This window comes from Caenorhabditis remanei, chromosome III (genome assembly GCF_010183535.1).
Source record: "Caenorhabditis remanei strain PX506 chromosome III, whole genome shotgun sequence".
NCBI lineage: Eukaryota > Metazoa > Nematoda > Chromadorea > Rhabditida > Rhabditidae > Caenorhabditis > Caenorhabditis remanei.
The window spans coordinates 17,160,768-17,173,917 of NC_071330.1; the positions used below are offsets into that span (position 1 = coordinate 17,160,768).

At 41.3% G+C, this 13,150-nt stretch overlaps 5 protein-coding genes across 5 annotated transcripts; 3 read left to right on the plus strand and 2 right to left on the minus strand.

Moving 5' to 3' along the window:
- Window positions 1-1,116: 1,116 nt before the first annotated feature.
- On the plus strand, window positions 1,117-2,743 carry GCK72_011783 (uncharacterized protein; the record flags this gene model as incomplete). The annotated part of the gene is made up of 5 exons (XM_003100833.2): window positions 1,117-1,166; window positions 1,219-1,308; window positions 1,354-1,660; window positions 1,718-2,031; window positions 2,155-2,743. 5 exons carry the CDS (start codon window positions 1,117-1,119, stop codon window positions 2,741-2,743), a joined length of 1,350 nt encoding a protein of 449 aa, XP_003100881.2.
- A 32-nt stretch (window positions 2,744-2,775) lies between these two features.
- On the plus strand, window positions 2,776-3,280 carry GCK72_011784 (uncharacterized protein; the record flags this gene model as incomplete). The annotated part of the gene is made up of 2 exons (XM_053728673.1): window positions 2,776-3,018; window positions 3,071-3,280. 2 exons carry the CDS (start codon window positions 2,776-2,778, stop codon window positions 3,278-3,280), a joined length of 453 nt encoding a protein of 150 aa, XP_053588250.1.
- Window positions 3,281-3,391: 111 nt separating this feature from the next.
- On the plus strand, window positions 3,392-4,519 carry GCK72_011785 (uncharacterized protein; the record flags this gene model as incomplete). Its single annotated transcript, XM_053728674.1, has 4 exons — window positions 3,392-3,398; window positions 3,842-3,938; window positions 3,989-4,121; window positions 4,325-4,519. 4 exons carry the CDS (start codon window positions 3,392-3,394, stop codon window positions 4,517-4,519), a joined length of 432 nt encoding a protein of 143 aa, XP_053588251.1.
- Window positions 4,520-5,338: 819 nt separating this feature from the next.
- Window positions 5,339-8,964, minus strand: GCK72_011786 (uncharacterized protein; the record flags this gene model as incomplete). The annotated part of the gene is made up of 4 exons (XM_003100852.2): window positions 5,339-5,389; window positions 5,436-5,669; window positions 7,918-8,151; window positions 8,632-8,964. 4 exons carry the CDS (start codon window positions 8,962-8,964, stop codon window positions 5,339-5,341), a joined length of 852 nt encoding a protein of 283 aa, XP_003100900.2.
- A 404-nt stretch (window positions 8,965-9,368) lies between these two features.
- Window positions 9,369-12,780, minus strand: GCK72_011787 (uncharacterized protein; the record flags this gene model as incomplete). Its single annotated transcript, XM_053728675.1, has 7 exons — window positions 9,369-9,608; window positions 9,659-9,764; window positions 9,822-9,918; window positions 10,161-10,947; window positions 11,185-11,697; window positions 11,903-12,322; window positions 12,676-12,780. The coding sequence occupies 7 exons, from the start codon at window positions 12,778-12,780 to the stop codon at window positions 9,369-9,371; spliced, it is 2,268 nt and encodes a 755-aa protein (XP_053588252.1).
- Between the last annotated feature and the right edge of the window lie 370 nt (window positions 12,781-13,150).

A 13,150-nucleotide genomic window follows, 5' to 3' on the forward strand; every position in this document is an offset into this window, starting at 1 on the left:
TTAAGTCTATAGGCTAATTAGCTAATTTTCAGTGCTTTCAGATGATTTGGAGAGCTAGCAGACCATTGGAACTAGCAGGCCAATGGAGCTAGCAGACCAACGGAGCTAGCAGACCAACGTTGGTCTGCTAGCTCCATTTTTCAATGTTTCGTCCACTAATCAGACCCATTTTTCGGTCTGCTTAACACTAAGCATACCCGGAAACCCATCTCACATCACTAATAATTTATTATATGTATTTAAAACTCCCTTCATCACAAGTTTCCTGTTCTGAAAACGGAAAATTCCGTCTCCACCGGGGTCTCCGCTAATCTGGTGTACTTTGGCTATTTGATAAGACGATAGTGATTGGTGGGTTTGAAGACAGAACGAGAAAGAGAAAAAACTGATAAGGAGGTTCTTTTACATACATACACACATACAATGGTCACAGTGTAGGCACCACGGAGAGCGACGAGGTGTTTGATTGATTTTAATACTTTTTGTCCCTATTTTAGACTCTTTTTCGTTTTTTTTCCTGACAAATTTGACCGATTTTTACACGTTTTCATCGTGATGAACTGTTTTAAATCGGGATTTTTGTGTCTTCTGATGAGAATAACTGGATTACTGTAGAACTACAGACCAAACTAAAATCTCTAGCAGACCAATTTCAATCGCTAGCAGACCAATTTCCCATTTTCTTTTTTTAGTGCGAAATTTTCAAGTTCCAAGTTTTTGCTAGCCGGAGGTCGAAATCGTTAAAAACCTGAAATCCTTGCAAAATCTCAAATTTTGCAGGGATTTTCTTTTTTTTTAACACTTTCAGACACCAAATTGATTCGATCATGATACCATGAGTCTGCTAAGCAGATCTAGATCAAGATCTCCTAGAACACAAACTCCCAAGATTTATATCCTAGGATACTGTACGGCTACTGTAGCTTTTGTGCATCTTCATCTAGAATTTATATTAAGATTCCATGATTTATGATTGTTCAAATGACTTTGCAACCGACTTCCATATGATGCTTGCGTTTTTGATAAACAGCTTAACCTGGCACTGTGCCAACTTTACGTTTAGAAAAACCTAAACAAAAGAAGATTCCAGAACTCTGCTCGACTTGTCTCCTCGAAATGTCGGCATCCTATCAAACAATCGAGCACGACGTGCCGCAGTCTTATCGGTAACACACTTAATAGCTGTCCATAATGTCTTCTTATTTTTGTCAATTCCAGTGACAAAATCCTCAAGTGGAATGGTTGGGGTTACACCGACTCGCAGTTCACCATCAACAAGGATGGACACGTCACGTTTACTGGGGATAAGTAAGTGGGGCAATACGGTACCGGCATTCTCATTTTATATTCCAGATATGACATCTCCGGCAAGGTGATGCCTCACTTCCGTCCGTGGTTCGAGAATTATTTGGGAATCGATTTGAACTACGTCAGTCCGGCTCAAAAACTCTCTGACGTCGTCATCGATGCACCAGTTGAGAATGAGGATCTTATCGATTTTTTGAAAGAGAACAATATCTCATTCTCTAATTCTGCTAGGATCCGTTTGATGCGTGCTCACGGTCATACCGTTCATGATATGGTCAACTTGCGAGAGGGCAAGATTCCACGTCTTCCAGATGTCGTTGTCTGGCCGAAGACTGAGCAGGAGATTGTTAAGGTTAGTTAAACATCTCCCAATTTTGTTCCAATTCTGGAATTCGTCGAGTTTTTCAAGATCATCGAAGGAGCCATGAGCCATAACTGTGCCATCATCCCAATCGGAGGCGGTACCTCTGTCACCAATGCTCTCGACACGCCAGTCACCGAAAAACGTGCAGTTATCTCTATGGATATGGCTCTTCTCGACAAAATTCTCTGGATTGATCGCGAGAATTTGACGTGTCGTGCGGAGGCGGGAATTGTCGGTCAATCGTTGGAACGACAACTGAATAAGAAGGGATTCACTTGTGGACATGAGCCGGATTCAATTGAATTCTCGACATTAGGAGGATGGGTATCGACGAGAGCAAGTGGAATGAAGAAGAATAAGTGAGTCGTTTATTATTGGTAGAGCTAGCAGACCAACGCCTAGAGATACCAGACCAACGTCAAGAGCTAGCAGACCAAGGCCTGGAACTAGTCAATTTTCACTCTTTTATTTTCCTATTTCAGATACGGAAACATCGAGGATCTCGTTGTTCATCTCAACTTTGTGTGCCCCAAAGGAATCATCCAGAAGCAATGCCAAGTGCCACGTATCTCTTCTGGTCCAGATATCCACCAAATCATTCTCGGATCCGAGGGAACATTCGGAGTTGTCTCAGAAGTCACCATCAAGATCTTCCCACTTCCAGAAGTCAAAAGATACGGTAGTTTTGTGTTCCCCAACTTTGAAAACGGAGTCAATTTCTTCCGTGAGGTGGCTAGCCGACGCATTCAACCAGCCTCGTTGAGACTTATGGATAACGATCAATTCGTTATGGGACAGGCGCTGAAAGTCGCTTCAGACTCCTGGTGGGCTTCGTTGAAGAGCTCCGTGAGCAAGATGTACATCACATCGTGGAAGGGATTCAAGGTTGATGAGATCTGCGCTGCCACGTGTGTCTACGAAGGAAGTCGTGAGGAGGTAGATCAGCAGGAGGATCGTTTGAATAAGCTGGCTGCCGATTTCCACGGAATCGTTGGTGGAGAAGAGAACGGACAATATGGATACAGACTCACATTTGCCATTGCCTATTTGAGAGTAAGTCGAAATCTCTAGATCCAGATCCATGCCTGTTACAGGACCTCGGCATGAACCACGGCGTGCTCGGCGAGTCGTTCGAGACGTCCGTTCCATGGGACAAGGTTCTCAGTCTCTGCAGAAACGTGAAGGAACTGATGAGACGAGAGGCGAAGGCGCAGGGAGTGAAACACCCCGTCTTGGCAAGTTGCCGTGTCACTCAGGTGTACGATGCCGGCGCGTGCGTCTACTTTTATTTTGGTTTCAATGCAAGAGGACTGCCAAACGGTCTTCAGGTTTATGATCGTATTGAGGTAACTCTATACAGGATCCAGGATCTCATACAACTCATCCCTCTCATTCCAGACCGCCGCCCGTGACGAGATCATCGCTTGCGGCGGAAGCATTTCCCACCATCATGGAGTCGGAAAAATCAGAAAACAATGGATGTTGACAACTAACGGAGCCGTCGGAATCGCCTTGTTGAAAGCGATCAAGAGTGAACTCGACCCGGCGAACATCTTTGCCAACGCTAATTTGATTGATATTATCGGATCGCCTCATTGCAAATTGTAACCGTTTAATTTTTTGGTTTAATAAATAAAATTGTTATTATCTCTTTATCAGTCTCCCTCTTTATATTATTCCCCCAATTTGAAGTATAATCAACTCGTCTTTCTCCAACCCATGGCAGGTTTCTTACGCAACGATCAAAACGCACGACACGATCCACGAAAAGGCGCGAGAAGCCGACGAAATACTTGATTTTATAGGAAGATCGACGATGAGAAAAATGAAGCGAAGAAAAACATTTGATAAAACATATGGGAGGGGAAGAACGAGAAGAAGGAGGAGAAGCATAACGACTTCTGGATTCTATTCCTCTTTTTTATTCCATTTATCTACACACACTATGCTATCATTTCCTTAATGTTTCAATTGAATTCGGATGAAACTTTTTCCACTAATTTTCTGCTATTTTTTATTGATAAAATTGGCAGGTAAGTGTTAGCAGACCAATTTCAAATCACTAGCAGACCAATTTCAAATCGCTAGCAGACCAATTTCCAATCGCTAGCAGACCAACATTGGTCTGCTAGTTAGTTGTAAACGCCAAAATTCTCCCGTTTATTCCAGAATGTAGAACTCTTCGTCGATGGACTCAAAAACAAATTTTGTGGAATTTCGCGGATCCTCATAATCTTCTGACCCACAAGCAATTTGAAGGTGTCAGGTATGTTAAGCAGACCAAATTTTCCACTAAGCAGACCCAAAACTCTTCAGATACACCGTACAAGAAGCGTTCGGCAAATGGGCGGTTGCTCTAGAAGGTTTGGTCGAATTCGAGGAAGTTTCCAGTGAAAAAATAGCGGATATCAGTGTATTTTTCGCGAAAAAGAATCATTCTTGTTATGAAGTGAGTAAGCAGACCGCGATTTTTATTTATTTTTGGGTCTGCTTAAAACTAAGCTATTACCTCTCCATAATTCCGAATTTCTTTGTGATTGTTGAATCACTTCCAGTTGAGCATCTTCGCCAGGGACGTCCATTCTGAAATTTTTGAAAATAATTTTTTTTAGAAAAATGTTCTTAAAAATTTAAAAGTTTATTTTTCAACAGGAATTCGACGGGAAAGGCGGTGTAGTTGCACACTCCATGTATCCCCCGTTTGGTGTTTTGCATTTGGATGGAGACGAAGAATGGCATACGAGGAATAGAGAAAACGAAGGGGAAGAAGATGATGAAGAGAAGGAGAAGGGCAGCAACGACAAGCGGTTTATCGATTTGAGATTGGTTAGCGAAGGAGATAATTAAGGGGTTTTTGAGAGAAAAAAATACACGGAGAAAAACGAACCAGAAAATAGCTTTTTTGCACTTTTCGAGCTAGCAGACCAACGTTGGTCTGCTAGCTCCTAGAGATAATTAGCAGACCAAAGTTGGTCTGCTAGCTATTTTTCTTTTTTTTTTTCACTTCTTAACTGCATTTTTGACGCACTTTTCGCTTCTAATTAAAAAGAAAACTTATTCCCTCACTAATAACTCAAATTTCCGCTCTATTTAGGTGCTTATTCATGAAATTGGACACACATTGGGTTTGCGTCATTCGAGGCGAAAGGCGTCAGTGATGAGGAAACATTATGAGTAAGTGAAAAGCTATTTGAAGAGTTTTTTTTGGGAGGCGGAGGGATCAAAAAGAGGGGATTTAGACTACAATTAAATGTCAGCTGAAAATGAGATTAGTTATGTGGGAGGTAGGGATTTAGAAGACCAAACATCCAGAATGAAAATGTTTTTTGATTCCAGCAAAAACATTTAAATCACTAGAAGACCAACGCGTTGGTCTGCTAGCTAACTCCTCATGCCACGTGTCATCTCCAAAATGCATTTCTTCCAGAAAACCATCAAAAAGCAGCAAAATCCAACCATCAAAGTACGATGTTCGAGCTATCCGGGAGCTGTATGGTTCAAAAATATAGGAAATAATTTTAAAAATCATCAAAAATTGCTTTATTACTAACAAAACAGGTTCAATAAAGAAATTTAATAATCATCAAAGAGAAAACACAACGAAGAAATATATATATGAATGACCTATCTAAATAACAAATAAGAATATAATTCTGAAATAAAAATCTACTCGTCTGCTGAGATGTTGTCGAAAATTTGGCGCACTTGCTCGTCCTCCTCAAAAATTTATATTTAAAAAAAAGTTTTTGTGTATTTTTTTCACCTGCAACATCTCATAAAGCTTCTGAATCTTGACCGACTCCGCCTCAGGACACTCGATTGGATGGACGGCTCGGAATTCGATTTCTGATTGCAAAATCGAAAATCCTCCTTTTCCTAATTGAGATTCGAGATTTGAAAGTGATTTCGGTTCACAGATGAGCTCGAATTTCTTTGTATTGTCTTCTTCAACGAGGAGAACTTCTTCCACGTCGAATTCTAGCCCAACTTCTTCCATCTGGAAAGAGAAAATATGAGAAAACCAGCCTATCTGCCTCGCCTTCGGCGATTCAGTCGGCTGGCCTCTCCTCATTCACGTGGCCACACTCTCTCAAACGTGCCCGCACACAGGTAAAACGGGGAAGCCGAGAAATGAAGTGATCGGCAGCCCGGGGGAGACCTGCCAGGGAACAACTGGCAGTTCAAACCCCGGGCTGCCGGCAGCCTGCCTTTGGGCTGCTGGCGGTTCAAAATTTGGGCAGCACCTACCCCCTATTATTGGTATTATACTTCGTTCTGAATACGATTTCTACCTAATTAGTCCTATATTTAGTTATCAATGTGTTTTAATGTAGTATTGTAATTCCTTCATCGTTCATTTTCCCATATTCTCCGGACTTGTGATTTTTTTTCGATTTTCACTCAATCTTTTTCACATGAAAACAAGTTACGGCTGATAAACAGAGTTGATTTTAACTAATTTTCATTTGAAACGATAGCCTACCGTCTTACCTCATTTCCAACTGAAAAATATTAACTTCGTTTCAATAAGAACATTAGCGAAACAACCCCGTTTTCATTTTAAAGTGAGCGAAAACCGACTTCCGCCACAAGGCCCAAAAAATAAGAATTTTCAACCGATTTTCATTTCGGAGCAGTTCAAACTTACTTACTTACCTTTTTATCCACCTGAAATCATATATTAGACTGTTCCGAAATGAAAATCGAGAGGAAACTCTATTTTCATTTTCGAAAAGCCGATTTTCGTTGCCAAAGTCCAAATTTTGTTTCGAAAATAGCTTCCGACAATTTTCAATAGATAAATGTAACTTTTCTCTACATTTTGTAACTTGTTTTCAGTGAAAAAAGTCGAGTTTAAGCGAAATACGCTTCGAAAATGGGGAAAAATGACTGCCGGCGAATAAAATAAATGTGATGTGGATTTACGGTAAACAACACGCTCGGCCGGGATACCGGAGTGTCGTTGCGCTTTCCAGTAGAGGCTTCACTGCTTCCCTGTCTGTGAGTCAATTAGTAATTAAAGAACAGATTTCAAACCGAATTTTTCACAGAAAACACCAAAAAAATCAGAGAAAGAACAGATTGTTTCGAAAAAAACTTTTCTACAAGTGTCGGAAAACATAGAGTAGTTCCATTGTTCTAACACTTATCAAGATTTCAGAAGTGTAACTAGAAACGTTATGTTGATTCATGAGTCATTTAGCACTCTGGCTAAGATTTTCTAACATTGGGAATTTGGAAAAACTAAAAAGAATTGAAAGTGACAGTGTATAATTTACCGTAACACCTCTAATGAGGTGTCCACAAAGAACTATGTTCAACGCGGTATATCTTTTTCCTTAAAGGAGATATCAAAAAGTTGCCAACAGACAAAACATAGCTGAATACTTATAAAATATTTCTTCAGTTGGAAAAAATGTGATAGCTCATGAAGCAGTTGAGATATTGAGCTCCAAACTCTTCCTACTGGGAGCACCTATATTATAGGTATTACTGTATTTAATCTTGTTATCCTAATCTACATTCTATGAAAACGTTATCTTCTTATCTCTTTTCTTCACTCTATCGAAAATCTGATTACAAGAACTTGTTAAAATCACTATAGACATACACCCTGAACCACCATTCGGCCGCCACTGGCCTGCCAACAAGCAACCACTGACCAACCCGCGGTTCTTCAGCCGCCGTTCAGCCGCCAATCAGCCACTTTATCAAAATTATTAAATTTTTAGAAATAAAGACTGTCATTAGACTAGAAAGGATTCTGAGGTATCGTACATAAATTTTTTTCCACAAAAGTTGCGGTTTTCTATAGAACTCTAACAATTTTTACTTTGGACCACTTTTGGACTGTTTGCGGTCTGCCGGCCACCAGTCGGCAACCCTTCAGCTGTTCGCGGTTTTTCGGCTGCCGACCGGCCATCCTTCGCCTGTTTGCGGTTCCCAAGCCGCTGACCACCCCATTTCTCGGCATCCCCGTTTTACCTGTGCGCATGGCCGAGTGGTCTAAAGCGGCTGTCGCTGTCCAAAGCACGGCAGTTCGGTTTTGCCCGCTGGCTCAGTTTCTCTTCTCTTTCCAAAACCGTTGCGGACAGTGCCTCAGACAGACAGACAAACACCACTTGTCTTTTATATATAAGAATGATAGCTAGCAGACCAACGTGGAATATCTAGCAGACCAACGTGGAATAGCTAGCAGACCAAAGTTGGTCTGCTAGTGATTTTTTCTATTTTTTTCCACTCACCTGCTCCGTAGTCATTTCCTTTCCATCCTTCTTCACATCCACATGAACGACTCCTTTCTCCTCAAACCAACTGCGAACACCACCGTCGGCCACCAATCGGAATCCGCCAATTTTGTTGAAATACTTCCGTAAATCGTTCTCCAGCGCTTTTTTGTTCGATGTTTCGGCGGTGACGATGAAAAATGTTCCAGCTGGACCGATGATATCGAAGGTGTACTCGACTTCTGGTTTGTCCTGAAAAATTGGTTGAATTGAAGGGAAAGTGAGAAAAATAGCTAGCAGACCAACGTTGGTCTGCTAGCTATTTGGAGAATCCACGTGGAATAACTAGCAGACCAATGTACAAACTTGAATAAAATGACTCAATTTTGGTCATTTTTGCTAGTTTTTTGGAGTGAAATGGAGAAAAATACAATTTTCAAGTGAAAAATTCGCAATTTGATCAGTTTTTTGCACACAATTAATGGTGCGTCCAAAGTTGCTACAAAACAGCAAAAACGACAAATCTGCGGTGTCCAAAGTTTATTTGTAGATTTGCAGGTTTGCAGTTATGCGTTATTGCTCATCCTTAATTTTTCAACTGCGAAACCTGCAAAACCTACAAACCTACAAATCAACTTTGGACGCCGCAGATTTGTCGTTGTAGCAACTTTGGACACACCATAAAAAATTGTTGCTAGCAGACCAATATTTATTCTTTTCGCGAAAAATCACCTTCATCTTCTGCAAAAAGTTCTTGAAAGTGTCCAACGGAAGCCCCTGAGCTCTAAACTCCGTCTCCAAGTCAGCCAACTCTCTGTTCAACTTCAAATCGAATCCACCGCGAGATACCGCCCCTTTCACTTTTCTCAACAAAAAATTCGTCGCTTTCGACTTGATCATATCGTTTTTTCCCTTCGTCGCCTTGATATTCTGCCATTTCGAGTGTCCCTTGAACTGATACGCCGTCAAATGCACCAATCGATTCGGCTGGAACTGCTGGAGATGTTGGAGTTGTTGAAGAGCAGTGGGACAGCAACCAGCTAGCCGCCGAAGTGGCGAAAACATCTAGACGCGAGAATTAGAGTGAATATTGGCAGAAATTATAAGAAAATAAGAAAATATGTACAGGCAATGAGAGCCAATTCTTTTTTTGAAAAAAAAGTTTTTAGAGGTATAAAAATAAATAAATAGTAGGCATTAGAATGTATTAAAAATATTTTTAGAAATGAAACCAGTGATTTTTTTTCGACAGTTAACAAAAAATGAGATTGAGAAAAGAGAAAAATGGGAATGAGATACAATTGGAGACACAACGACAAAAATTAAAGAAGAGATAGCTAGCAGACCAACGTTGGTCTGCTAGTGTTTCACAGAGACCACCTGGAATATTTAGCTAGCAGACCAAAAAGTCGAGATTTTCGTTTAAAAAATGATAAAAACAATGCAAAAAACTAAACAAAAATAATAATTTAATCAACATATTCAACAACTCGTTCAAATCGTCTCATCATCTGCTGATCCTGCACCATTTCCTTATTCAACAACGACACACCCAACTGATGTTCCTTCTGGAACGGCTGAGCCATCAGTGTCAACCATCGTCTCGCCACCTGTGCCGCCTCATCGATACTCAAATTAGTGGAAGCCGGCTCCAGATATTCTTGCATCCAGCGAGGCAGCTTGCCGCGTTTGTCGTTTCGGGAGAATCTCTGGAAACGATTTTTTAGATTCTGTTTGATAATTTTTTGGATTTTCTAACCTTATCAGCAAACACCATCAATCCATAGTCTGTCTTAGAGCGAAGAGCTCTTCCCATACACTGCGCGGTGTGTCGCATTGCATCGAACGTCAGAAAGTCGTTCTCTCTGAAAAATAGAAAAAAATCAACATGGAATAGAAGAAGTGGAACTTTTCCGCCCTACCTGATACCAAAAGTGTCTCTGAGATACTCCAATCTTGCTCTGAGCACGCGACTCTCGGTGTACATATAAGGGATTCCGAGCATGATGACGCAACGTCCTGGAAAATTGATGATAAAGAGCTAGCAGACCAACAGTGGAAGCTAGCAGACCAACGCCAAGAGCTAGCAGACCAACGCCAAGAGCTAGCAGACCAACGCCAAGAGCTAGCAGACCAACGCCAAGAGTTAGCAGACCAACGTTGGTCTGCTTGCTAAATTTAGTTTCTTTCAGCTATTCTGACAGTATTTTTCTAGTTTTCCCGATATTTTCTCATTATAAAAATGAGTCATTTTCACTAACCCAAATGATGACTGAAATCGATTCCCTCCGAAACTTTTCCTCTCGCCACAGAGAACAGCACCGCTCCTCTTCCACTATCGCAAGCTTCCACGTATTTCTCGAGCGCCGCCGACGTCTCCAACGCATCGTTTGTCTCAATAAACAGCAGTTTGTACTTCATCAACTCATCGATAATGTGCTGCTCATACCAAACGCCAATGACATTCTCCATATATAGATAGCTGGTGAAAAATACAACCATTCCATCTGGTACTAGAGAGGCCATTTCCAGAACTAAGTTTCCATAATTTCGAATGACCGCCACGTCGGCACGTTGTTCGAATCTCGAAGTCATCGCCACTTGGTCATTTCCGCGTGCCACCACTAACGGAGCCAAGCAGGGTCTCGCCAGAGTCATAGTGAACGATGCGACGACAGCAGGGTCGAAATCCAAAATCTTCGGATACATTTCCAGTGGAGATAAGGTTCCAGAAGTGATGATAACCGATTGATGTCGTTTCAGTACCGGCCGAATAGCAATCGAAGCGTCATGACATGAAAGAGTGATCATTGCCATTTGACTACCATCTTGTGGCTCCACAATAACCGAAAATCCTTTAGAATACGTGGAGACCAGCGTACACATTGTTGTGACTTGAGAGAGTGCCCAGACGTCTCCGTTATCTGTGATTTCAAGGGTACGAACGAGATTCGCGAGACGTTCGGCACAGAATCTCATTGGACGACGCTCGATACACATTCTCTCTTGAATGTCTTTCATGAAAGCGGCAGGACTTTCGATGAGTACCTGGAAAGTGTAAATTGAGCAAAAACAGCTTGCAGACCGATGAAAAATCGGTAGCAGACCAACGTTGGTCTGCTAGCTATTTGGAGAATCCACGTGGAATAGCTAGCAGACCAATTTGGGTGAAGAGGCTCAATTTTGGTAATTTTCCCGAGTTTTTGGTAGTGAAATAGAGAAAAAATATTTCAAGAGCTTTGCACAAAATTAACCAATTATTTGACTAGCAGACCAATACCATACCTGATGAGTTCTCAGCCGATGCCTGACATATTCCACGAATCTTTTCAAGAATAACAAGAAATGATTAGCTTGTCGAATATTTCCGGGCACCGCCTCTTTCAAAATATCATCCGGAATACATGGATTCGCAAGTCTCTCGTCGTTGGCTCGTTCTCGTTCAGCCCTTTTCAGCCCCTCCACCAATTTGTCGTATTCTGATTGTAGTTTTTCAGAATTTGCACTTTTCATCCTTCCAACCACTCCTTCGAGGTTTTGAAGCTCCTGAAGCGCTCGATCCGCATTTTTCTGTGAAATCGCCACTGACATTGACTCAATGCAAACATTGTCGATGTTATGTGCTTCGTCGAAAACGACTACTGACTTTCTACTAAAATCTTTGGAAACGAGTTCAGCAATTTTCGGATCCAGAATATAATGATAGGAGTAGACGACGATGTGAGCACGATTAATGGCGTTACGGGCAGTGAAGTATGGACAGATTTTGCGCTCACGTCCCAGTTGGCGGAGGTCTTCCTGAAATTGTTTTAATTTTAATAAAACATCGGAAAACAATGTAGTAACGATAATTAAAACAACAGGTGGGAGCTAGCAGACCAACGCTAAATCGCTAGCAGACCAACGGAAATCGCTAGCAGACCAACGAAAATCACTATCAGACCAACGCTGAATCGCTAGCAGACCAAGATTGGTCTGCTAGCTATTACGAAATGCTCCTTACCAAATTCCAAACTCCATTCTGCATCGGAAAACTGTTCGCCTCGAAATTCTCAAAATAGTCGCATCCCTCAATTTCCGAATTCTCCTTTCTCTTAGCTCTCACGGACGACGCCGTCAATTTCTGACACGCCGAATCGACAGTATTTCCGAATCTCAGCGCGGCGACCTTTTCATTGATACACAAATTCTTTCTGGCACTCATTGCCACTGTGATTTTGGCGACTGGCTGTCCGGTCTCCTTCTCCCAGTAATCATAGAGAACTTTCATCTCTTCGACACATTTTTCAATTTCTGGAATTGTTCGAGAGCAGTAGACGAGTTTGTCGAGCCGGTCGGGGTATGAGATCATATAAGCGAGGACTAATGAGAGGAGTGAAACGGTTTTTCCAGTTCCCGACGGCATTTCGAGGAGGCCATGACCCTGAAAACGTGAAATTTAGCTTTTATAAGAGACGCTATTCAAATATTTGGAAAATTTGTTGATTTTGTGGAAAAATTGATTAAATTGCGAATTTCTCACATGAAAAGTGTATTTTTTTCTCAATTACATTTCGAAAAACTCACAAAAATTACCAAAATAGAGTCATTTTACCCAAACTTGTACATTGGTCTGCTATCTATTCTACGTGGATTCTCCAAATGGCTAGCAGACCAAAGTTGGTCTGCTAGTGTGTTTATAAATCACAAGCAGACCAAAATCAGCAAATCGAAAAAAAAGCACAATTTGGTCACTTTTACGTGATTTTTTAGTTGCAAGAACAATTTCGTACTTACATTCGCGTCAAGCGCCTTCTTGACCTCTTTCATATACAAAACCTGCTCCGGATACACATAATCGTAAGGGAACAGGACTTTTAACCCGTCTATATCCAACTGCATTGTTGGACGGTCTGAAATTTTTGTTTTTGAGGCCTGCTTATCACAGAGAAATACAAACGGTTCGTCTGGAAAACCAAAACCAAGTTTGCAACAAAAAAAAGAACCCTAAAACACAAAAATTTATACAAAGAATGAATGCTCGTAGAAGGGCAAAATGCTCTAAAGGAGAGTTTGGGTCGAGATCTGTACAACGACTTTCTTGGGGGCGTAACTAGATAACATGAAGACTTTTTCGTGAATTTTGATCTAGAAAATTATACAAAGAGACGAGATTTTCAACAGAAATTGAAAATTCTGATAAGTACAACGAGACAAAAATGATAGAAAAGTAAAGAAACAGGATGGGGGCAAGAAAACGATCGGGTGGCGA